This window comes from Loxodonta africana, chromosome 9, assembly GCF_030014295.1.
Source record: "Loxodonta africana isolate mLoxAfr1 chromosome 9, mLoxAfr1.hap2, whole genome shotgun sequence".
Taxonomy (NCBI): domain Eukaryota; kingdom Metazoa; phylum Chordata; class Mammalia; order Proboscidea; family Elephantidae; genus Loxodonta; species Loxodonta africana.
Genome location: NC_087350.1, coordinates 51609881 through 51636899, shown reverse-complemented (window position 1 = coordinate 51636899; position 27019 = coordinate 51609881). Strand labels below are relative to the sequence as shown.

The window sequence follows — 27019 nt, the reverse complement described above, 5'->3', positions numbered from 1 at the left end:
AGGAATTCAGCTGGATCGCACTGAAAAGCGCAGACAGCTCCCCAGGGGCTCAGTTTGTGAAAGCATAAAACGGGTTATGACAGAGATCCTGAGGCCATAAAAAGCAGGTTTGAGGCTCGCATTGGGAACTAGGTCCCTATTCGTTTTACATGAATACGATAAAAATTTCTGAGACAATTAAAAGGTCATTTAGGTGAGCGGAGAATGGTGATAATCTATAGGACAGATGCTAAATACCCCACTGTGAAATTAATATAATCATTTCTCAATTAAAATGCATTCTTACTTTTAACATTTCTGAAATCAAGATGTTTCTTGCAATCGATTTGAGAATATAGCCTTTTTAATCTTCTCAAAAGCTGTTTTTATATCAACGGTGCATTTTAAAACTGACAGTATTTTTAAATCTTACTAGGTAAGTTATTACATGGTAATAACTACCTTGGATTGAGCACCAAAGAAATGTTAAGCACCGTCGCATGGCGTGGCTACAAAAAGTCTCACCTAATCCTTATGGTTACCACGGGAAGTATTTTTTATTTTACAGATGGGGAAACTGAGGCTTAGAAAGGTGACATAACTTGCTTACATTTTTACGGCTAGTAAGTGTCAAATCAAAATCTGAACATAGGTCTGATCTCACAGCCAAGTCCTTTCCACAAACGAGGGGGAAACAAACAAATACTATAGTGTCAGTCACCATTTTGGTAGTTAAAGCACTACAGTTTGTGACAGTCCATATTTGGAATTATGTGCTACATGAAGGTGGTTATACTTTTGCCAAACTAAAAAAATATATATGTAAACTGCAGTGCAATGAATATTTGATTGAGCCTGACAGGGTAAAATCGCCAGAACCACCTTATTATAGAGGTCCAAAGTAGAAAATTAACAACACCCACAATCCCACTATCTATTATCATTGTTAATGTTTTGGAATCCAGTCATCCAGTCTACATTCTACGAATTTCTTGCAAAATTGAGATCATATTGTATATAACAATTCATCTCTCACTTTTTTCATCTATTATTATGCTCTGGATGTTTTCCATGTCATTAAATAATCAGCAAAAACATAATTTTAATGATATCTAATTAAATTTAACTATCCCCCTATTTCTGGGGCCTTAAATTGTTTCTGATTTTTCATTCTACATGCTACAATAAACATCTTCATACATACATCTGTACATATATTCCTGACTTTTCCTTAGAACAGATTCTTAGAAGTGGGCATAATTTTGAAGGTTTTGAATATATATTGCCAGTTGTTTTCCAGGAATATTGGATTGTTTTATACTCTGACCAATAGTGTGGAAGTGCCCACCTCATCGCATCCTCATGTGAACATGGCCAAGGTTCATGTACACTTCATTACATGCATGTTCATACAAATTTCATCTATGTCTATGTTAAAATTGGTCTGTTATCACCACTTTTCAAGTCAGCCCAACTAATGGAGACCCTGTGCACAGCAAAATGAAATGCTGCCTGGTACTGTGCCATCCCCATGATAGGTTGCAGATCAGACTGTTGTGATCCACAGGGTTTTCATTGGCTGATTTTGGCCTAGATTGCCAGGCCTTTCTTCTTAGTCTACCTTAGTCCGGAAGCTCTGCTGAAATCTGTTCAGCATCATAGCTACACATAAGCCTCCACTGACAGACAGGTGGTGGCTGTACATAAGGTGCACTGGCTGGGAATCGAACCCAGGTCTCCTCCATGGAAGGCAAGAATTCTACCACTGAACCACCAAGGCCTCCATAAAAAACTGGTCTAACTACTGTACTGTGCAATGTTACCAGGTGCCAATGACTACTATGCCAAGAACCTCTACCTGTATTACCTCTAATCTTCAGGAAAAAAGTAGATATGAGAAAATTAAGGCTAAAAAAGAATAAATGGAGTGTCTAAAAGTACACTCCCAAATCAGCAGGACTGGGATGCAAGCCCTGCTCTGACTTCAGACCATGCTCTTTACGCCACGCCACCGTGTAGCTCATTTTACCTTTTAGGTATGATCAGTTTCCCTATCACAACTCCAGGGACTGCCTCTTTCTCCAGTAATGCCTCTGCAGATAATGAGGCCAGATCAATCTTTAGGGAAGCAAAGAAGGACAACAATACCTAGATCTCACGGGCTTGGGGAAAAAAGAGCCTGCTGGCACGTCTTCTTTAAAAAGCAAGGAACAAGTGGCAGCAATGTGGAGCCACAGGGATGCTCATACACAGTGGGTGGCCCAACCACATAGAAAACAATTTGGCAACATCCAATAAAATTCAAGATATACCTATCCTATGACCAACTAATCAACCCCTACACACCAAAGAAGCTTGCACCCATACTTGTTCAAGAAATGTTTACGACAGTATTGTTCATAAAAGCCATGAACTGGAAACAACGCATGTGACCACCTACAGTTGAATGCATAAACAGACTGTGATATAGTCGCACAATATGGAACATTATGTAGCAAAGAAAACAAACTATACTGATATGCAACAGCAAGGATAAATCTCAAAAGATAAGCAAAAAAAGACTCATAGTAACGATTCCAAATTGTACGCTCATTCATACAGAGTTCAAAACCATAACAAAATTATTTTTTAGGGATGCATACATGGGAGAAAAAACTATTAAAAGTCAAAGAAAATACTTATAACAAAAATCAAGACTTAGAAGATGGAGAGGGTATGTTTGGGGAGGAATCAAATCTAGAAGCTTCTTAACATAGATAGTGGTTACATGGATATCAAACCAAACTAAATCCTCTGCCATCGAGTTGATTCCAACTCATAATGGCCCTACAGGACACAGTAGAACTGCCCACAGAGTTTCCAGCATAGTAATCTTTATGGAAGCAGACGGACACGTCTTTCTCCCATGGATCAGCTGGTGGGTCTGAATTGCCAACCTTTTGTTTAACAGCTGAACACTTAACCACTGCCCCACCAGGGCTCCTCGTTACATGGGTATCTACTGTGTAATTATTTATGTGCACTTATGTTCAGCTGCTAACTAAAAGGTCAGCAGTTCGAATCCACAGCCGCTCCTTGGAAACCCTATGGGTAGTTCTACTCTGTCCTATAGGGTTGCTATGAGTCAGAATCAACTCGACAGCAAAGTTTTTTTTTTTTTTGGACACATGTGTGTGTATATGTATATATATATATATATATATATTTAAATTCAATGACCTTTTTTGTTTGCAGTTCTATTTCACATTTACAAAAAGGTACAGAGTTGGTAATTAAACATGTACAGAGTATACACAACATACAAAGGAATTTTATAAAGCATTGTTTTATTTAATCTTCACAACAATACTCCAAATCAGCATTATTCTCAATTTACCATTTAAGTAACTGAGACAAAGAAAAATGATGGATGAGTGAAAAAATGTACTATAAATAAAAATTTTTTAAAGATTTTTATCAAATCAAAATACAGCACCAGTGTTCTTTCCATTACAACACAAGTACTGAGAGGAAAGAATAAGTTCAGGGGAGTCTCACTGTATGAAAGTTAAACTATTCCTTCCAACAAAAAGACCTGAAATCACAGTTTCTGGGCAATTTTTAAAAGAATGAAAAAACAAAACACAACAAGTATTGTTTCCAGTGGTCAGGAGACAACTGTTATCTTTGCTCAATAAGAATGATCAACATTTAGTATATTTTCATATATTAATGAAAATAGAAAGAGTGCAAAACAAAACTTCTCTAAAATTGATATGTGAAATTGTAATTGTTTTACTGGGGTGATAGTAAAAATCATACCTCAGCAGAAAACCATACACTAAAAAAAAAAAAAAATACACTAGCACATATATATTCTTTAGTGTCTTCTAGGATTGGAGTTGTTTTTGTTTGCAGCAGCCTTTTGTTTTGTTTTTTTTTTTAGTTTTTATCCTCTGGCTTATTTTCCTATGAGACCAGGTTTTTTTTTTTTTTTTTTTTTTATTGTGCTTTAAGTGAAAGTGTACAAATCAAGTCAGTCTCTCACACAAAAATTTATATACACCTTGCTATATACTCCTAACTGCTCTCCCCCTAATGAGACAGCCCGCTCCTTCCCTCCAGTCTCTCTTTTCGTGTCCATTCCGCAAGCTTCTAACCTTCTCTGCCCTCTCATCTCCCCTCCAGATAGGAGTTGCCAACATAGTCTCAAGTGTCCACTTGATCCAAGAAGCTCATTCTTCACCAGCGTCTTGTTCGATCCCATTGTCCAGTTCAATCCCTGTCTGAAGAGTTAGCTCTGGGAATGGTTACTGTCCTGGGCCAACAGAAGGTCTGGGGGCCATGACCACCGGGGTCCTTCTAGTCTCAGTCAGACCATTAAGTCTGGTCTTTTTATGAAAGAATTTGAGGTCTGCATCCCACTGCTCTCCAAGACCAGAATTTTTTAAAAAAGGAAACCAGTGATTGTAAGAACTCAGGCAACTACAGGACAATGAATTTTACCCAATTTCTTTTTCCACCACACTTTTAAAATAAATTTTTTTTAATGTCTAGTTTTTAGAGCCGAGCATTTTTCATTGCATTTTGGGCTCATTAATACACATAAAGAGCTAGTTAAAATACCAGACTGAATAAATGAGCAATGGGACAATTAACCCCACATACAAAGCTCCACCCACTTTACTTCAAAGGCATCTGAAATAGAATGGATTAGAAACCATAAACGATCCCTCTCAGAATTAATTTTGTAATAAATATGGCTATGCACTATAGACAAGAGATTAAAAATCTCCATGTGGCATTCTAAATTTTGTGAATTCACTTAAAGAACAACAATTGCCCTTGGCTTTGCCTAAGATTACTAGTAGTTCAAGTCCCATGAACAGGAAATAAAAATTTATTCGATTTCCATTGCACACTGCAAAATAGAATTTAATTTTCTCTTCAACTTGTATAAACTCCCTAAGTTTCTACATAAAGTTTTAAGATATGTGTAATTTGCTTTCATTCAAAATGTACTACATTCAAAAATAAAATGTATGTTGCTATCTAACTTTAAAAGTATTCCCTTTCATACTATATTAGTTTTTGCATTTCACAACTCATTCCAATGAAAATGCTTACTTACTGAGAAGAAGTAAAAATACGAAGTGAAAAACAGAAAGGAAAAGTAAACTAAATACATTGTTTGTCACTTGATTTAACTAAGACTTGTAATACTATTTCCATACTTTCACGTTCATTGTTTTCAGAAGCTAACAATTGCTTATTGCCAAAAATTCAGTAGTAACTCAGTAAGACAAAAAGCAGCTGACTTTAAACGAAACAAAACAAAACAAAAATACTAATTAGCTAAATGACAAACATGCTGCAACATATGCATTTTAAAAAAAGTGTGCAAGTCTAAGCAAGAAATATTTTTTCAGATTCCTAAGAGTTTCTTTCTTTATAAATCAATCTCATGCAAATAAATTATGCAGTCAAAAACATTCTCAGGAAAGAATCTTTAATGATATGTAAAAATGCTTACAATATAATATGTGAAAAAGCTAGATACAAAACTATACCTACAGCATGATCCCAACTCAAGGAAGGGGATGCCCCTAGTCATTACTGGAGTGGTGAGATGACAGATGACTTTTTTTCTTTCTTCTCTGCGGTTTTCTAAATTCTTCTAATGAGGAAGCATATCTTTATCATCTCAAAAAATAACATCTTAAAAATGAGTGGCTCATGGTTACCAGGAGTACGGGGAAGGGGGAAAGAGGGAGTCTTAGCTTAAGGGGTGCTGAGTTTCTGTTAAGGGTGCTGGAATAATCTGGAAACATGATGAACATAACCAATGTCACCCAAATGTACATATAAAAAATGTCGAATTGGCAAATGTTTTGTTTTATTTTTACCACAAAAAAAACAGAAGAAATAAGTGGTTCATAATTGACTGTTAGAACTGTGGGAACATCAAACTTCAGAGTGTACAATGATTTCTCTGTTGGAAACACTGTGGAAAAACAAAAACAATGTGAAGTGGTACATCATTATTACCTCATCGTCTTCCATAGCCTCTCCCTAAAGGAAAACATTAGGCTTCCTACGGCTTCTAAAACTGATCACTGAAAGGGTCAGACAACCGAAATTCAGACCCCTCTTTGTACTCACAAATCCATTTACCGTATTATCACATGGTTGGGTTATACACATAGCTGTACTAATAATCCTGCCCAAAAACGAATATGTCTCCCTGATGCTAACTGGAGGCTACTGAGTCTTGAATATCAGTTCCAAGTGCACTTGGGCTCATTCTCCTGAGTTAGGAAAATCATTGTCATGACCTGGCCAGGCAGTCAGAAGACTGCCATTAGCTAAAGGCCATGGGACAAAAATCTTCCCTCTTTAGGTCTCATTTTCATCGTTTATAAAATGAGGGTGGGCTTTGGTACATTATAAGAGCTCTTCAAGATCACCTTTGAATCATTCTGTAAAGGCAAACTAATGACCATGGAGCTTTTAACGAAATATCCATGGAGAAATGAACAAGCTTTTGAAACTCCAAGGCTATTTTGGTAGCAGGAAAATAATATTTGAAGTTTTGAATCAGAGCTGAAAGAAAGTTACTGGAAATGAGCCCATTGCTTCAGAGTAGGAGATTTGGGTTAGATTTTGAGTGGCCAACCAGAATCTTTCACTTACTGCCTATGTGATCTTGGGCAAGACATTATAGCTCTTTCAGCCCCGGATGTCTACAATGGAAATAATTTCATAAGGTTGCTATAAGAATAAATGAGATGCCCTTTATCACTGTTCTCATTCAGCATTGTGCTAGAGGTCCTAGCCAGAGCAATTAGGCTAGACAAAGAAATAAAGGATATCCAGATTGGTAAGGAAGAGGTAAAATTATCTCTATTTGCAGATGACATGATCTTATACACAGAAAACCCTAAGGAATCCTCCAGAAAACTACTGAAACTAATAGAAGAATTCAGCAGAGTACTGGGATACAAGATAAACATACAAAAATCAGTTGGATTCCTCTACACCAACAAAAAGAACATCAAAGAGGAAATCACCAAATCAATACCATTTACACTGGTCCCCAAGAAGATAAAATACTTAGGAATAAACCTTACCAGAGATGTAAAAGACTTATACAAAGAAAACTACAGTACACTTCTGCAAGAAACCAAAAGAGACTTACATAAGTGGAAAAACACACCTTAGTCATGGATAGGAAGACTTAACATTATAAAAATGTCTATTCTACCAAAAGTGATCTATACATTTAATGCAATTCCAATCCAAATCCCAATGACATTCTTTAATGAGATGGAGAAACAAATCACCAATTTCATACGGAAGGGAAAGAGGCCCAGGATAAGTAAAACATTACTGAAAAAGAAGAACAAAGTGGGAGGCCTTACTCTACCTGATTTTAGAACCTATTATACTGCCATAGTAGTCAAAACAGCCTGGTACTGGTACAACAACAGATACATAGACCAATGGATCAGAATTGAGAATCCAGACATAAATCCATCCACATATGAGCAGCTGATATTTGACAAAGGCCCCAAAACAGTTAAATGGGGAAAAGGCAGTCTTTTTAACAAATGGTGCTGGCATAACTGGATATCCATCCACAAAAAAAGAAACAAGACCCATACCCCACTCCATGCACAAAAACGAACTTAAAATGGATCAAAGACCTAAATATAAAATCTAAAACGATAAAGATCATGGAAGAAAAAATAGGGACAACATTAGGAGCCCTAATACCTGGCATAAACAGTATACAAAACATTACTAACAATGCAGAAGAAAAACTAGATAACTGGGAGCTCCTAAAAATCAAACACCTATGCTCATTCAAAGACTTCACCAAGAGAGTGAAAACATTACCTACAGACTGGGAAAAAGTTTTCAGCTATGACATTTCCTATCAGTGCCTGATCTCTAAAATCTACATGATACTGCAAAAACTCAACTGCAAAAAGACAAATAACCCAATTAGAAAATGGGTAAAAGATATGAACAGACACTTCACTAAAGAAGACAATCAGGTAGCTAACAGATACACAAGGAAATGCTCACCATCATTAGCCATTAGAGAAATGCAAATCAAAATTACAATGAGATTCCATCTCACTCCAACAAGGCTGGCATTAATCCAAAAAACACAAAATAACAAATGTTGGAGAGGTTGTGGAGAGATTGGAATGCTTACACACTGCTGGTGGGAATGTAAAATGGTACAACCACTTTGGAAATCGATTTGGCACTTCCTTAAAAAGCTAGAAATAGAACTACCATATGATCCAGCAATCCCAGTCCTTGGAATACATCCTAGAGAAATAAGAGCCTTTACACGAACAGATATATGCACAGCCATGTTCATTGCAGCACTGTTCACAATAGCAAAAAGATGGAAGCAACCAAGGTGCCCATCAACAGATGAATGGATAAATAAATTATGGTATATTCACACAATGGAACACTATGCATTGACAAAGAACAGTGATGAATCTGTGAAACATTTCATAACATGGAGGAATCTGGAAGACATTATGCTGAGTGAAATCAGTCAGTTGCAAAAGGACAAATATTCTATAGGACCACTGTTATAAGAACTCGAAAAATAGTTTAAACAGAGAAGAAAATATTCTTTGATGGTTACGAGACAGGGAAGGAAGGGAGGATGGGAGAGGGGTATTCACTAATTAGACAGTAGATAAGAACTACTTTAGGTGACAGGAAAGTCAACACACAATACAGGCGAGGTCAGCAAAACTGGACTAAACAAAAAGCAAAGAAGTTTCCGGAATAAACTGAATGCTTCAAAGGCCAGAGTAGCAGGGGCGGGGGTTTGGGGACCATGGTTTCAGGGGACATATAAGTCAACTGGCATAATAAAATCTATTAAGCAAACATTCTGCATTCCACCTTGGAGAGAGGTGTCTGGGATCTTAAGCGCTAGCAAGCAGCCATCTAAGATGCATCAATTGGTTTCAACTCACCCGGATCAAAGGAGAATGAAGAACACCAAGGACACAAGGTAATTATGAGCCCAAGAGACAGAAAGGGCCACATAAACCAGAGACAACATCATCCTGAGACCAGAAGAACTAGATGGTGCCCGGCTACAACCAATGACTGCCCTGACAGAGAACGCAACAGAGAACCCCTGAGGGAGCAGGACAGCAGTGGGATGCAGACCCCAAATTCTTGTAAAAAGACCAGATTTAATGGTCTGACTGAGACCAGAAGGACCCCAGTGGTCATGGCCCCCAGACCTTCTGTTGGCCCAGAAACAGGAACCATTCCCAAAGCCAATTCTTCAGACAGGGATTGTACTGGACAGTGGGTTGGAGGGGGACGCTGGTGAAGAGCGAGCTTCTTGGATCAAGTAGACACTTGAGACTACGTTGGCATCTCCTATCTGTAGGGGAGATGAGAGGGTAGAGGGGACTAGAAGCTGGCAAAATGGACACGAAAAGAGAGTGGAGGGAGGGAGCGGGCTGTCTCATTAGGGGGAGAGTAACTGGGAGTATGTAGCAAGGTGTATATAAGTTTTTGTGTGAGAGACTGACTTGATTTGTAAACTTTTACTTAAAGCACAATAAAAAATTGAAAAAAAAAGAATAAATGAGAATTATGTAAACCATCTGGCACATTAAATACATGCTGATAAATGCTAATTCCTCCCTTTCCTTCCCAATCCTCTGATGTGAGTTGTCCTGATTTAGTCTCTATCAATCTACAAAATGGTATAATAGTATTAACCACCATTAGCAGTTGATGGAGACAGCAAGAGGGGCAAGGTATGAGGAAGAAAAACAAAATTAAAAAAAAAATGAAAGGTGGTTTCACTTATTGCCTTGTACCAAGCTTCGTGAGCACTAAAACAAGGAAACCCTCAGCCTTCAAAACACAGCAAGAAATGCAATGCCTCTTGTAATGCCTGTGACTCTTCAGTCTCATAAATGAAAAACTTCTTTTAACCAAAGTCTTAGAGTCTCAAAAACCTACAACCCTGGGCTCAGATTGCTTGCAGGAAGGCTGAGCCAAACTGTTCTCCTTTGAAACCAACCAGGAGGAGAAAAGCAGCCTCCTTCTTCAGCCACACCACTGAGGCTGCTGCCAAAAGCCCCACTGCTCCTGCTACAGAAGACCCACCCCGTCACCTGTTCCTCTGACTGTCCAGCTTCCCAGCCTTCAAATCAACCTCCAACAGCAGGCCACTAGGACCGCAAGGGCAATTTTATTTATTGCCCTTTCATCTTCTCAAAGGTGATTTTCTTTAAATTGTACAGCTTGTTACTATTGTTGAGTTGTAGCTCCCCAGAGGATTATCTATTTCTATGCATGAAGGCATCTAATGGCAATAAAACAAGTAACATTCCCCAACCACCTCATTTTTTTTAATTAAGAAAAAAAGTTATAACCTCCCACAAAGTGACGTTCTGATGAGCACATCCCCCATAGAAAATACTGAGGATCTTAGCAAGAACCTCCAAGGGCAACATCCCATGCATTTGGATTCTGACAGAAGCCATGTGCCAGGACCCACATAGGGTGGAATTACAAATCTGTCACAGCAACTGGGCCTTCTCCCAACAGACCGTACAGAAAACCACCACCACAACAACGTAGTACTCATCTCAGTTTTAAGGGGAAGAATAAATCAAACAGCTCTAGAGAGAGGAATGCACTTGAAAGGCACAGGGAAGTCCTCTCTGTTACACAGTATGAAAGATCCAGGTTTCCCAAACGGCATTTAAGGCATTGGGAAGAAAGTCTGATTTCTCCCAGAGGAGCCCCAGCTTTGATTCCCAAACTGCCCTGAAACATCAGGCTGTGCATTTTTGTATAGCAGGGTACCCTCGGGCGAGACAACCGTAAACAGCTTAAAACGAGAATAGGAGATTCCATCTGTTTCTGGAATATTTCAGCAACACCTGCTTTCAAGGTAAAAATCTGGGAGCTGTCCCCACAGTCCTCCTCTCTAACTCCCAGTCCTATCTGCCTTGCACTTATTTTAAACTAAAGCAGCTAACACACAATCTAAAAGGGCTTCTGCCACTGCATCTGCCAAAGGAAACGAGAGTCCTTTGATTTTTCTCCTGAACTATATGTGTTGTTTAAAAAACAATGGAACAACTAGTGAGACAGAAAAGCCAAAGTTCTTAAAACCAGACTCATTTATTACTTCTAGCTTCTTTTTTTTCTCTCTGTAGCAGAAACTGAGATGTTCTGTGCTCATAGTAAAAATGAGGACAATACAGATGAAAAAGGATATAACAGTTGTTCCTGCTATTAAGTCAGAAAGCGTTCTAGAAGGAAGATAGTTCTCACTTAACACAATGTTTAAACACAAGTCCATATGCCAACTAGCATGGAAAGAAGGACAATCACTGTCCAACAGAAGTCTAGGAACATATTTTATTATGTCACAGTGAAAAAAAAGAACTAAAATTGAATTTAAAAAAAAATCCAATCTAAATTGGGCTGCTTCTCCCAAAGAGATGTGTAGCACTCCTTCTAACAACACCCAAAAAAATCTAAGCATGTGGAGGCTGCAATTTCATGCACAAAAAGCCACTTTATCCTTGATCTACAAACATCAATATTTCTTTTTTGTTTCTTTTTTTAAAATTATTATACTTTACATGAAGGTTTACAGAGCAAATTAGTCTCTCATTAAACAATTAATACACGTATTGTTTGGAGATATTAGTTGCCAATTCCACAACACATCAACACTCTCTCCTTCTCGACCTTGGGTTTTCCATTACCAGCTTTCTTGTCCCCTTCTGCCTTCTCATCCTTGCCTCTGAGTTGGTGTGCCCACTAAGTCTCATTTTGTTTTATGGGCCTATCTAATCTTTGGCTGAAGGGTGAACCTCAGGAGTGACTTCAGTACTGAGTTAAAAGGATGTCCCCGAGCTGTACTCTTGGGGTTTCTCCAGTCTTTGTCAGACCAGTAAGTCTGTTTTTTTTGTGATTTAGAGTTTGTTCTACATTTTCCTCTAGCTCTGTCCAGGACCCTCTATTGTGATCACTGTCAGGGCAGTCGGTGAAACATCAATATTTCTAATGCCTGTCCCAAATTATCTAATGGCACTCCGTTTCCAATGGGATAAATCCAAAATCTTGATAATGTCCCACAACAGCTTTCACAAACTGGCCCCAGGACTTTTGTGGCATCATCTCTTGTTACGTTCTTTCACTAGAATTTTCAACATTCTTTCACCTTATTATACACTTCATTTCAATGGGCCTTTGCACACCAGTTCTCACAGTTCTCACTGCCTAGAGAGCTCTTCTCCCATTCCCCTTCAAAGGAGTCCCCACTCATTCTGTAAGACCCAGTTTAACTGGAACCTATCAGCAACACTTCACCTGACTCTCCAAGTCAGGGATGGGTGCTGCCTATTCTGTGACCTCAAATAGCATTGCACATACATTTATTTAAAATCCCACTTATCACATTATATTTTAATTATTTACTTATTCCCTTCCCAAAGATTGAGAGGTTCCTAAAATAGTAAGGGTAGCAGAAGTAAAACAGGAAATGGGTATGAAAATCAGAGGTGGTATGGGGATAGTGTACCCAGAAGCATATTCGATTCTATATTTGGTAAATAACAAAAAGTATATACTGTTTTCATTTTGCAATACAAAGTTCAGAAAGTCCAGCTCATCAAAATCTTGAATGAGCATGGTATCTGCAAGGTTCCCCAAAGGAGACCTGGGACTAGATCTTTATATCTATTTTAAGGGGCCTGGAAGCAAATAAAGGCCAAAGACCAAGTGTTATGAATTGCTCATTCTTGGTACACACTTATTCAAATAATTACTAACCAAATAAAAATAAAAAATTCTAAACTAAAAAAATTTAGATAATGTCTTGATGGGAAAAAAATGTTATTTCCTCTCAAAATGTATAGTAGATTCCAAACAGTTTTATTTGGGTATAAGGATAGTTACTCAAGCTTCCTTAAGACCTTAAGTAAGACCTTTATACATAAAGCAGAAAATGGTTAAATATTTTTAAAAGTTCCTTTATAAAGAGCCCTAATAGTACAGTACTCGGCTGCTGACCAAAAGGTCGGCAGTTTTGAATCCACCAGCTGCTCCTTGGAAATCCTTTGGGGCAGTTCTACTCTGTCCAACAGGATCACTATGAGTTGGAATTGACTCGATGGCAACAGGTTTATAAGAACAAACGTTTAATTACTGTATGACATATCTCCTGTAACCCCCCAAACAATGTTATTGGCTTTGAATTCTTGTGTGCCTTCTGCTGATTTAAAAACAGAAAAGTTGGCTATAAATAGCACCTTTCATTACAGTTTGGCCTTGATGAGGCATATGCCATTTGGGTAAATCTGAAACCATGAAAAACTCTCAGTTCTAAGTCACCATATTCTATAATACTGAAAGATTTCAGAGGTAAATGCTTATACCACATCAGACTCAGATGGTGCTATCTGAAAATGCTAAAGCAACTAGTTAAATAATACTACGGTGAACCTCAAGAAGTAGAAAGTCTTTAATGGCAGAAACTAGTCAAACATGAGAGCAAACCATACATTCGACTTTATATACAGTAGTCCTTGCAGCCCACTGCCATCGAGTCGATTCCAACTCATAGAGACCCTACAGGACTGCCCCACAGGGTTTCCAAGTCCGTAAATCTTTTTGGAAGCAGACTGCCACATCTTTCTCTTGAGAAACGGCTGGTGGGTTTGAACCACCTCCCTTTTCGTTTGCAGCTGACAGCTTTAACCACTGCACCACCAGAGCTCCTTGGTCTTTATATAACTGGCCTTAACATACTCTAATACAGCCACATTTCTGTCAAGGTTCGCTGATGGCAGGAATGCAGAACTTTAAAAAATTTTTTTCTTAAAATAAACAAAGGGCTTCTTTCCCAAATATTCATCCCTTCATAAAACAAGTATTACTGGGTGCCTATTATGTGCCAGGCATTCATCAATAAACTTTGAATACGTTTGTCAAAAAAAGATAAAAATTTCCCACCTTCATGGAGCCTACATTTTAGTGGGGATGGGCAGACAATAAAAATGAAATTAATAAGTTATACTGTATAAAGGATGCCCAAGACCTTTCACTGTGAAATTAAGTATAAAATTTTATGATACTGATGGCAAAATCCTTTATGGACACAATGCTTGTCATTCAACATTGGACCTCCACTGTGAGATTCAAAGGTGTACCTCTTACAACTAATATGAAACAAGTTTGGTTAATATGAACTATGCTTCTGCCAATAACTACATTTCATATTTTCTCTTTGAACTTGTACCCCATGAGACCCTGGACTCTCACTCAGAGCCTTGTGAGCCCTGTTCTTCCATTTTTGATATGTCTCCCTTCCTCTGAAAACCATGCATACACTAAGTGCTGGGGATGCAAAGTTGATTAACAGCCTTTACCCTAAAGAGTTAGCAGTCCAACAGGAGAAAGAGAATGGAAGGTCAAGGCTTATGAGTGCATGACTGAAGTATGTAAAGCATGCTGGGGTGTGGAGCAGAGGAGGGAATACTTATCTCTGCGTGGAGAAGGCTGCTCTGAGGAGGGCCCTAGGCTTCGTATGGGAGGATGGGTAGATGTGTGAAGGCAGAGAAGATACAGCAGTCATATGGGTCAGGAAGCATATGAGCTTGGGAGATGAGGCAAAAGTGAGAGGAGGTGATCCTAAGAAGCTAAATTCTTTAACAGAAGAAGCTGTATTTGCACAGATGTCATTACTGGGAGCTATATCTCTCATGCGAAGAAGTGGAAAGCAAAAGTAGAGGTGGCTTATAAACTGACTTCAGCTGTAGCACTGGGCACACTGGGAAAGGTGACTAGGCCTCAAGGCACAGGCAAACTAAAAGGAAAGTATCTAAAGAAACCAAGGTGACTAAGCAGCAAATGAGAAACGGGACAATGCTAATAATCTCACCTGGACCCAACCCTCACTCTTCTAGTAGACCTCTTCACTCTGTTGGGTACATCACCAACCAGTCATCCGAGGTTAACAGGAAATCCTTCCAATTCATATGCTATCCTCAACCCAGCAATGTTCCTAAACCAAACACAGGGGGAGTGCCACTATGTGTACCCTTTATATATACACAGCCAAACAAGATAAAATGTATGTTAAATGTTCATAAAATGTATGTTCTTGAATTGACACAGGACTCTATTTTTAACCACAGTCACTATCCTCTGGCACTACAAAATCAATAGTAAGAAGACACTCGGCCATGGGATCACTCTATTATATTATATATAGCATCCAGTAGTGTGATCATTATCTCCCCAGCTCATCTTAGAAACTCCTCAAGGGCAGGAACTAGCTCATAACAGGCATTCAATTAGGGGCTGACAAACAAATGAACGAATTAACCCACCAAATTTTCTCCGCAGTTCCAGGCTAGTATAAAAAAGAAAATACCAATTGCTCCTACTTTTCATTCTAAATAATGACAACATGAAGGCTGTTTAACTAACTTCTCACAATCATGAAATCCATGACCTTACATATTAGACACACAAAGTCAAACACCATAATCAGAGAAGAGCAAGTTTTAAATTTTAAATAAACTTTTCCACTTCAGTTCCAAGTTTCCCACAAACCATACACATTCACAATCCAGCAAGAAAAGGAAGAAACATTGTAGCCCAAACTGTTTGGGGGAAAAAAATCTTTCTGCAAAGCTTAAAGACCTCAATTTAAGCCTTTACCTCCTTCAAACAAATATATAGAGAGGTAGTATCATGACCAAAGCTAAAATATAACATTAGACAAAAACAGAAAAGAAATTTTTCTTTTAAAAAAAAAAAAGAACAAACATTGTTAAATCAAAAGACAAGTCTTTACATCCTTGGACCTGGGCTACTGGGATATGCTTACGAACGGCTGTACACACTTTAATCTCACAAAGCAGCCAGGTTGTACCTCCTTCCTAAGGTCTTTCCAGCAATTGTGTCTAGTGCCCAAATTACAAATGCTATGGGAAGAAAGTTGACTTCGCTGACTACAAACAGTAACAATAATATTTGTGTAGAGAAGTGCAAAAGTATAGCAGTCCAAACTGACAGTTATTGGACAAAACAACTTCAAATAGTCAACCCCTCTTCCCCCTATGGTCTGAGGGTATGTGTGTTTGGGGGATGAGAATGGAGGAGATGTGTCCTTTCTTGATGAGAGGAAGAAGAAAGTGCAGAGACTAGTACACCTTTTGTGGAATTCAGTGAGGGTCTGGCCTTTCATCCCTAGGCCCAGGCCCAAGACTGGGGACCCGGGTTCTGTCAGGAGCACCTCCCTGCTGCCCTGCCCTGGACTGCTCCACATGAGCAGAGAGAGACAGGAGGCAGGCCCCTCTGACACCTACTTAACCGAGGCAGATGGAGAGAAGAGCATGTGGGATGCCTTTACTTCCCCCTCAGGAGGCTCCCAGCAGGAGCCTACAGAGCCAGCAGTTCCAAAATTGGATTTCCACACATCCTTCCACCCCAGAACATGCCTTGCCCCTCTGGCAGGAGGAAACAGAGCATTAAGCAAGTGTAGCTCTGGTGTATGAAGGGGATTTTAGAAGACCTTAAGAAGTCTTCTTACAGGATTCTATACTTTTCTCAAACCTCTTCAGAGGTAGCCAAGTTAGGAAACAGTTACTCACTCATTGACCCAAAGAGGGCAAGGGTGTTACTTTGAGGAGGACACAATCAGTGTCTGCAAGACGTCCTTAGCTAGAGACACATACTTTATTAATAATCTTACATACACAAAATGTCCAAGTGAAAGCCTAACAGACTAATTTCTGACAGCTCCAGATAACAGCAGGAGGAACTGAAGCCATGCTGACTCTCCAGCCTCCACATACTATACAGAAGCAATGATCCCTTTCCCACCCAAGGGATGTGATACAAATAAATAAATACAATTATCTGCAGAACTTAAAGTGCAAGAACAACATTTTGAAGTCCTTCTCCCCAAGTACAGTGACTTGTGGGAAACAGATAGGAAAATAAAAAGAACAGCTGGAAAATTTAATTATAGAAGAACAACGCAAAAGCTGACATTGTCTCACGGAACTAGCCAATAGCCAAAAGCCATTCTCCCTTACCTTAAGATACAGAAGCAGCTCTTCGCTCCTGAAGATAAGCGGCAGAACCCGAATCTCTGTTTGCTGTCAATGTCAGTGAGCACAAACGTGAAGTTCTGGCCAACTTGGCTAACTGTGAGACTGCAGCAGAGACAGAACAAAGGGAAAATGAATGTGCAGTACGTTTCTTGATAAAGTATCTAATCATGACAAGTCGTTGAACCTGTAACATTTCCTTTCTCAGTGGAACTCTTTATAAATAAACTTAAAATTTACACACTTCAAGGGAATAGACAGTGAGCTAGTAAAAAAAAAAAAAAAAGAGAGAGAGAGAGAGCCCATTCTAGCGACCACCTCAGTACCCAAAGTTGTTGAGTCCACTTATTGAGTTCAGGCACTGAGGCAGCTCTATTAATCATCCCATCAATCTGGAAAGGTACATTCTATTAACCTCATTTTATAGAAGAGGAAATAGCCCCACGGAGGTATGGCCTAAGGTCCCAGCTGGAAAGTGGCAAGGAGCTGTACTTTAAGCCTATGCCTATCTGACTCCAATGCCTACTCTATCAGCTTGCTGTTAATGATACTCACTGAATTACTCCTCTAGCTCAGAAAGTATTGGTAACTACAAAGCAGAATTTAAGTGTCTACTGTGTGCCAGCCACAAAGCTAGATGTTTGACATATACTATCTCATTTAACCCCCACAACAACCCAGGAATTTAGATAGTGTTCCCATTTTACAGAAGAGGAAGCTGAGGGACAGGACAGTTAGGTAACTGAATGAAGGTCACAGAGCTGCTTGCTAAGTGCAAGAGCTGGGATTCAAACTGGAAAGAAAACAGGGCAAGGTTAATAATTATTTTCCTAAATTTCTTTATCTTTCATAATTTTATATTTCAGAGGACAGAAATAACAAGTTGCCAGGCAATTCAAGGTGCTCTCTAAGAAATGGAAACATAGTTTTAAAGAAAGACATTAAAGAAAAAAAAAGCTAAAAATTATTGCATCAATGTAAAAATACCCAAAAAGCCCTAACATAAAATAGAAAACATGTTTAAAAAATAAAAAGTAAAAAGCATTATTACCAATCAAATTGATCTAGACACTTTTTTTTAAAAGTCACAAAACATTCAAAAATCCACTTTTTAAAAATCATTTACCAGTTAGCATGGACTCCTTTTTAAGAACTTAAACATTTGAAACTCTAGTACACAAATTTGTACCAACATAATATATTATAGAATTTGAAACTGAATTACTCACAGGATCTCATCAGCTCTAAGACAATCCAATTGTATTTTATAAAAAAATACTCAAACTGATAAACTTATCCAAATCAATGCGCTCACATAGAATTTACTTTATGAATTATCGCTCAAAATGAAAAATCATGGTTCACCAGGCCTTCTGCAAAGGCAGAATTCTTAATGAGTCTTTGAATATGATATGAATTAAATTTCCAAATACGGGGTAGCCTTCCTTTCTAAAACTCCCTTATATAAACCGCACATGAAAATTAAAATTAAAAGGGACTTTCAAGGTATCCCAGTACAAAGGTCAATAGACCCTGCCTGGTCATATTTAAGGGAACAATTCTTTCCTCTGGAAAGTGGTTAGACAGAATAAGAAAGTAATCCAGAGAGAAAAGTGTTCCACTCTCCGTATTTGTCTAGGAAGGTGAACAAAAGAAGGTGGCGATTTAAAAGCAACATGGTAATAAACAGGTGTAAGTCATGCTACCCTCCACCTTACACAAGCCAGGAGAAGGAACACATTTCTATAAAAGTTACAGAGCTGTCAAGGAGACAGCAAACGCTACCTTCTTATGGCTGTTATGTTTTATCTATAAAGCTTGGATACTGTGTTACTATGGTGATTTAATACTATGTTTTAAAGTGGGATTATATGATTAATTTAAACAGGGTTGAGAACTGAAGATGTGTGAGAAACAGGATTCTAGCTCACATAATTAAAGTGACTGGAGAGAAGCGCGGGCCTCACTGGGAAGGGGGAATTTGTGTTATTAAAATATTTAAAGCAACAGGTCAGGATGATTCTAAGTCATGCTTTTGTGAAATACTAGTATGTGATCATACAAAATCTGTCTGTTAATTATTTTAACTCAGGGTTCAATTTCACTTCTAGAATATTTAAAATGAATACTCTCTGAGTAGCATCCTAAAAGGGAAGGGTATTGATAGGACTAGATGAAAAGGAAACACTCAGGGTCTCTAGGAAAAGGGCACAGAACGAACACAACTTGGTTTGTGAATTGTCATTAATTTTCTATTATCTTTCAACTACCATTAAAAATGCTGAAAATGCTTTTAGGTATATTATAGGCTCAAAAAAGGATTCATTACTCATTTACTTGGTTCAACTTCCAACTCAATCACTTAAAAGCTAGGTCTTAATTTAGCAAGTGACTTAAGCTCTAAACACTTGAGTTTCTTCATCTGGAATAGCAATGGGAAAACTACCACCCAACTCAAAGGATGTTTTGGAAATAAGTGAGATAAGCATTTACTATAAAGGCCGGCCCATAGTAGAAACAATTAATAAAAGGGATATGAAAACAAAATTTCAAACTAAAATCATGCGTTTGCTTAGTCTTCCTGACTGTCTCAAGCTTTTTGACTTATGAGTGGAGGAAGCAAGGGTGCCTTTCTCTCTTATCCGTTGCCTCTTTTTGGAAGGGGTAGTCTCTGGCTGACCAAGCAAGCCACTCAAGCTTGCATTAAAGCGAAAAAGAGTCTTTTTGGAGTGCCACAGCTTACAGTGGGGCAGTTATTAATCTCAATTGATTCACCTTTTTATTCTTGGTAGGGTGAAATACAAATTTTAAAATCATTAAATTCTAAAGTATTTTCTCCTTGGATAATTTCCAATAAACTAAAAAAAGTCAGGCAAAAGGTAGTCAAAGGTAGGTTAGCTTGAAAGTTTCTTAGTCTCTAAAGAATTTATCGTTCCTTCCTGAGGTGGTCTATGGAAATGTTCACTCTTTCTCCATAAAAGCAACTTTGGGGAGAGGGTCCGTTTCCTTAACAGCTGCAGTATTTGCATTTAGCTCCAGTATCAGCACCCATGACTTCTTTACAGGAGTCAGAGATTTCACGACAATTAAAGCTGGGAAAAACCTTAGATCCCATCTCATTCAATTCTCTTCATTTACAGCTGGGGAAACTAAGGTTCAGTGTTTTTATTTATTTATTCAAAGTAATCAGGGGAAGGGCAGAAATCTGGAACCAATTTCTGGTTCTAACTCCTTTGCATTCTGCCACACTGTGCTAAACACAATGAATATTCTCCCAAGGAAGACTTCAACTCAGTTTAAGGAACTCTGGTATGTGAGGAATTCAGATAGTGGTCTTATCAAATGGGACTATACATTGCATTAAGCCAGGGAAACCACACCTGAGTAGCTCCAGAAATGAACTCAGGAGACCAAGGCCAAAACCACCATTAGATGGCATTCCCATGCCTAAGTGAATATAGAAAACAAAGGAAAAAAGCAATGACTTTTCAAACTATAGACGTCAATCTTCATGTCACCTTTCAAATGCCTGCCAGCCACTCAAGTCTCCTCCAGCAGCATTTTGCTTAATCTTGAAGCCGTTTACAGGTCCAGCATATAAATGGACTTTAGAGACATGAATCATGTGGATGAACAGTTTGATTACAGGCTTCCAGTAAGAAAAAGAATTTTACATGTCAGCCTCACTTTAAAGTTCAGTCATTCATTTTACAAACTGAGCTACTACACTGGGCACTGTCACAATGACTGTATAAACAGGGACCATGTGGTCCCTGCCCTCCTAGAGCTTACTGTCTAGTTGGGGAGGAACAATAAACAAGTATACTGCAAAATATACAGCTTATAATAGTGTTATTATGAAAACAAAGAAGGAAGTGGACTAGAAGGAGAGTATCTACTGAGATAATGTAGTCAAAAACAGCTTCTCTGATTTGGCAACAATACTGATCTAAAGGATGGGATGGAGCAGCCACTCAAGGCGCAGGGGACTGGGTGTTTCAGGAAAACAGAAAAAACAGCTGTGCAAGGATTTGGGGGCTGGAAAGAGCTAGGCATGTGGGGGAAACTAAAGGAAACCAGTACAGGTAGCGCCCCACTTACAATGTATCTGAGTTATGACGAACTGCATTACGTTTTTATTACATACATCTTATTGTTAGTTTTATGTCTACGATCAACATTGCAGCATGTAATTTGGTGATGTTATCAGTCTCAGATGTTTATATTTAATGTTTCCAACCCCTAGAGACAAAGATTGGCTTTATAAAGATATTGATAATAAAAGGCAATAATAATAAAAACTAAAAAAAGAGGTATTCAACTTAATGTCCGAACTGATTTACGACAGAGTCCTCAGAACGGAATTGGGGGTTACCTGTATGGCTAAAGCACAGGAGATAAGGAGAAAAGGGGCATGATAAGAAGTTGCTAGATAAAGCAAGCATCCAATCATGCAGACAGAATCTCATAGGGCATGAAAAAGAATCAGAATTTTTTTAAGCAATGGAAAGCCATTGAACAGTTTTAATCAAGGAAATTTGATTTACAATTTTAAAATTTGATCTGTTATGTGGAGAACAGTTTGGAAAAAGCTGAGGGTAGAAAGAGGGAATGTAATTAAGAGGGTACTGCAATAATCCATGTTAGACTGGACAGTGGCTTAACTCATGTGGGGAGAGTGGAGATAGAGAGCAGTGGACAAATGCAAGTCAAATGCAAGCTGTAGTTAGCAGGTGTAAATGACAGGCTTGCAAATGGACTAAGAATTAGGGAATGAAAAGGCAGAGTATTATCATTTAATAACAGGCCAGACTAACAAGTTTAGGAGGGAGATCCAACAGTTCCATTTGGGATATGCTAAGTCTGAGAAACTTTTGAAACATCTAAATAGAAATATCAAGTAGGTAGTTGAACATGCTAGTTAGGAGACAGAGGAAGTTTTGGTTGGACTTGTAAATTTGGATGTAATCTACACAGAGATGGTATTTAAAGCCATGGTAAAGAACAAGATCACTTAGGGAAAAAGTTCAGAGAAACAAAAAAAAGGGCTTAGGTCTCAGTTCTAGAAACATCAATTCATAGGAGGATGGGTAGAGAAGACACCATCAAAGACAAAGAGGGAAACAAGGCAAGCAGGAGGGAGGGGCCAGCTCTACTGAATGCAGCAAGATGAGAAGAGAAAAAAAAAAATGTCCGTTGAATTGGGCAATATGGAGCTTGTGGGTGACATTGATAAGAACAACTCTAGTTGAATAGCGAAAGCAGAAAACAGACTGGAGAGGGCTAAGGAATAAACTGAAGTATGCAGACAACTCTTCTGAGAAGTTCTGCTATGAAGGGGGACAGAGAAATGAGTCAGTAATTGGATGGAAATGAAGAGTCTAAGCAGGGCTTTTTTTTTTTCCTTCGTTTTTAGAATGGAAGAATACCAGAACTTGTTTTTAAGCTGTTGAGAATGATAGAGGCAGCAATTTATGATGCAGGAAAGAGATGACGAAACAGTAAAGTCTAGATTTTAGAGTGAAATACCAGGTATACTACTTACTAGCTATGTAAGCACAGGCAAGTTAGTATACCTGAGTCTCAGCTGTAAAATGGTAATAATAATACTTTGCATAGTGGGTTTGGGAATTAGAACTAATGCACACAAAATAACTAGCATATAGTACATACATAATAAAAATGGTAATTATCAGTGATATAGAACTGAAACATTTTGTGTCATCCTCCACATATTATGCCGTACTAACTACTATCAGAAGAGGATGTAGAACAAGGAATATCATTGCTGATGTCAGATGGATCTTAGCTGAAGGCAGAGAATACCAGAAAGATGCTTACCTGTGTTTTACTGACTATGCAAAGGCATTGACTGTGCAGATCATAACAAACTATGGGTAATATTGTGAAGAATGGAAATTCCAGGACACTTAATTGTGCTCATGAGAAACCTGTACTTAGACCAAAAGGCAGTCGATCAAACAGGAAAAGGGGATACTGTGTGTTCTAAGGTCAGAAAAGATGTGCGTCAGGTTGTATCATTTCACCATACTTATTCAATCTGTGTGCTAGGCAAAAAATCAAAGAAGCTGAACTATATGAAGAAAAATGCAGCATAAGGATTGGGGGAAGACTCTTTAACAACCTGCGATATGCAGATGACACAACCTTACTTGCTGAAAGGGAAGAGGACTTAAAGCACTTACTGATGAAAATCAAAGATTACAGCCTTCAGTGTGGATTACACCTCAACATTAAAGAAAAAAAAAATTTCATAACCATACCAATAAGGAATTCATGATAAACAGAGAAAATACTGAAGTTGTCAAGGATTTCATTTTACTTGGATCCACAATCAACACCCATGGAAGTATCAGTAAAGAAATCAAACGACATATTGCATTGGGCAAATGTGCTTCAAAAGACCTCTTCAAAGTGTTAAAAAGCAAAGATGTCACTTGAGGACTAAGGTGTGCCTGACCCAAGCTGTGATGTTTTCAATCACCTCATATGCATGCAAAAGCTAGGCAATGAAAAGGGAGACGAAAGAAGAAATGATGCCTTTGAATTATGGTGTTGGCAAAGAATACCGAATATACCATGGACTGCCAGGAGAACAAATCTGTCTTGGGAGAAGTACAGCCAGAATGCTCCTTAGAAGCAAGAATGGCAAGACTTTGTCTCATGTATTTTGGACACGCTATCAGGAGAGACCAGTTCCTGAAGAATGACATCATGCTTGGTAAAGTAAGGGGTCAGTGAAAATAAGGAAGACCCTCAACAAGATGGATTGACACAGTGGCTGCAACAATGGGCTCAAGCATAACAACGACTTTGAGGATGGTACAGGACCCGGCAGTGTTTCATTCTGTTGTATATAGCGTTGCTATGAGTCAGAACCAACTCAACGGCACCTGACAATAACAATTATCTATTGAGTTATGTATTCCAAGGCACCTCCAAGAGTTGCTTCTCCTTTCCTTCAATGCATATGGGGTTAATAAGCAGGAATCAAGCATCATTTAACTATTCCCAACGTGTAGTTACATAAGCCTTAAAACTCCCTTCTAAAGCATATCTTTTATCTGTCTAAACCCCAAGTTTCTCACCTTCCCTGCTCAAAGATCCAAAAGGTAAGAACGTCACTGATCCAACACTAGGGGACCAACACTAGGTCACACATTGCCAGACACAGGGTAACACCTATCTGCTTGAGAAACTCACTGGATGACTCTAAGAACAAAGACCTCTCCACTCACTTGGTCTATATGACTCTGACAAAGTAAACACGAATCATAACTGGAGAATCAAAAAGTATGAAAACTAGAAGGAACAGCAAAGGCCAATCCAACTCCCTTAATTTTACCCGGTAAGAAACTAAGGTTCTCAGAGCACAGAGTAAGTCCTGGCAGAGCCAAAACTAAACCTAAAGTCTCTGGGCTGTTACCCCCAATGCTCTGCCCACTACAGCCCAATTGCTTCATCATTACCTAAAGGTATAAAAGATGACCATGGAGTACAGCTTAACCTATAATTTAAAATAAATCAAGGGACTAAAGTGGGCCAAATGGATTCAGTTTTAAAGCAGAACAGGGTAAATATACAAGAACAAGTGGAGAGGTCTGAAAAGATACACACTATCATGCTAACCATGGTGTCTCTGCATGGGTTTCATTTTCTTTGCTTATCTGAATTTTCTACTTTCCTACAGTAAATATATATTGCTTTTGAAATAAATTTAAGAAGTTTGTTTAGTTAATTTATTTATACACTGTGATTAATCTAATGGAGGTAATATGATATAGCAGAAAGAGTATGATAGGTTTGGAGGGTATGGGTTCTAAAATCAGCTCTACCACTTACTAATAGTGGCAGCTTGGACAAGCTATTCAACCCATCTGAGCCTCTTTCTCCTCCCATGTGGCAAGATGATAATGGTAACCTTGCAAATTTCTCACCTTTAAATGCAGGGAAAGAACATAGCACAATGCCTGGCACATAACAGATATATAATAAAATGGTTCCAGTTGCCGTGGAGAGAACTAGGACTCATGGAGACCCCAGGTGTTTATCAGAACAGAACTGTACTCCACAGAATTTTTAATGACTGAGTTTTTGGAAGTATGTCGCCAGGCTTTTCTTCCCAGGTCCCTCTGGGTGGACTCCAACCTCCAACCTTTCTGTTAGTAGTAGAGCCTGTTAACCATCTGCACAACCCAGGGACTCTAATAGAATGGTAACTAGTATTGAAACCACACTTGCATCTGTGATTACATCCTGAACCATTAAACTATACCTGTGCCCCTGAAGGAAAACCTGGTGCCATAGTGGTTAAGAACTACAGCTGCTAACCAAAAGGTTGGCAGTTCAAATTCACCAGGTGCTCCTTGGAAACTCTATGGGGCAGTTCTGCTCTGTTCTATAGGGTTGCTATGAGTTGGGATTGACTCGATAGCAGTGGGTTTGGTTGTTTTTTTTTTTTTTTTTGGTGCCCCTGAAAAGACATCATTTCATTTAATGCTCAGATCATTTGCGTGTAGCTGTGTAATTTATAGGGCAATTGAGTAATAGCTAACTTCCTGGGTTCTGAAAGAGGATTAACACAAACATGGAAAGGAATAGCATTTCCATCAACCAATGAGTCTCTTGAGTGCTTTGCTTAACTGAAACCAGTTGTCAGCTATCAAGTGCAAGTAGCCCCACAATACGAAATAATACAAATCTTATTTTTTTCTACAAGACATTACTTTCTTCAATAATAATAAAAAATTTTTGAGAGTGACACAATGAACTCAGCACTGTCATTAAACCACTCCCTTCCCTGAAGAGCTTCAAGTGCACTGTAGCAGAGAAATAACTCTTGATAAGGATTAAGAGTATCTGGTCCTTTCCCAGCTCTGTAATTTCAGAGTTGTGATCATAAACAAGTCATTTCATCTACATGGATCTCAGTTTCCCTTCTGTAAAATGGGATGCTTAAACCAGATGAATTTCAGCTCTGAAATCCTGTGGTCTTGCTCCTACACATTTTCAAGGCCTCTTGTAGCCAGAGTCCAAATTATCACGGTACACATCCCTCTGTTCCCCAACAGGCTCCATCTGCTCTGACTGGAACAATCTCTAGGCTCACTCAAGGTTTCTCCTCTAGTTTGCCCTTACCTCTCCCTTCCACTTTTCTGCTTCTTGCCACACTTACAGCAACACAAGGCTCATCCTACTCTAAGAAGTTTTCTCTGATTTCATTCTTCCCTAACCTCACTATCCTTTCAGATAAATGATGTGTAGTATGTCTTTACTAACTAGGCTGGGAAACACATGGAGGGCAGGGATCCAAGTCTGATACCATTTCTATATCCTTTCCATAACCCGACAGAATGTTACATATTCTGAATCTTTATTTGTTCTTTTGTTTTTGAAAGAGATAGCACCACCATCTATTTCCTAGAGTTGTGGGGACTAGAATCAATTATGAGCTCAAATACTAATTCCCTTCCTTTCCTCTCTATCTTGATGACTGGTCTTTCCACAAGGTGTTTTACTGAAAAGTATATTCGTTTGACAGATAGACATCTGGGTTGTGCTAAGAACCTGAGAAGACATTGGGCAAGTCACAATTTCTCTGCAGCTTAGATTTTTTTTCAATTGAAGATAATGGCACTTGTTCTTATCTCTTATGATATGAGAACAAAATGAGATAATACATGAGGAAGCACTTTCTTTTGAAGAGCTACCAGCATTATTATTTTTCATAACTCCTAGTTTCAAGAAGAAAATCATAAAACAACACAAGAGACAGCAAGATGTCAATGTTAACAAGTGATTTGATGATGACTGAAAATCCCACTCTTGATGTAGACTAGAAATGTCAGAAAGTTGTATTACTGTTCCTTGGGGTAGAAAAGCAAAAA

General features: G+C 38.5%; 1 protein-coding gene and 1 non-coding gene across 27 annotated transcripts in view; both read right to left on the bottom strand.

Moving 5' to 3' along the window:
* DENND1A (DENN domain containing 1A) overlaps positions 1–27019 on the bottom strand; it is a 566188-nt gene that overhangs the window by 376505 nt on the left and 162664 nt on the right. For 25 of the 26 annotated variants that reach the window (XR_010323028.1, XR_010323031.1, XR_010323027.1 and 22 more), the window contains one exon: positions 17097–17216. Coding sequence is in view for 19 of the 26 variants with exons in the window: in XM_064291468.1 (XP_064147538.1) it covers positions 17097–17216 (120 nt within the window). In the remaining 7 variants the exon portion in view is untranslated. Of the gene's footprint in view, positions 1–17096; positions 17217–27019 lie in introns of those variants that run through there. The other variant, XM_064291470.1, reaches the window with a different exon arrangement.
* TRNAG-UCC (transfer RNA glycine (anticodon UCC)) lies at positions 1689–1759 on the bottom strand. The gene has a single exon. It is a non-coding gene; the product is annotated as a tRNA-Gly (tRNA).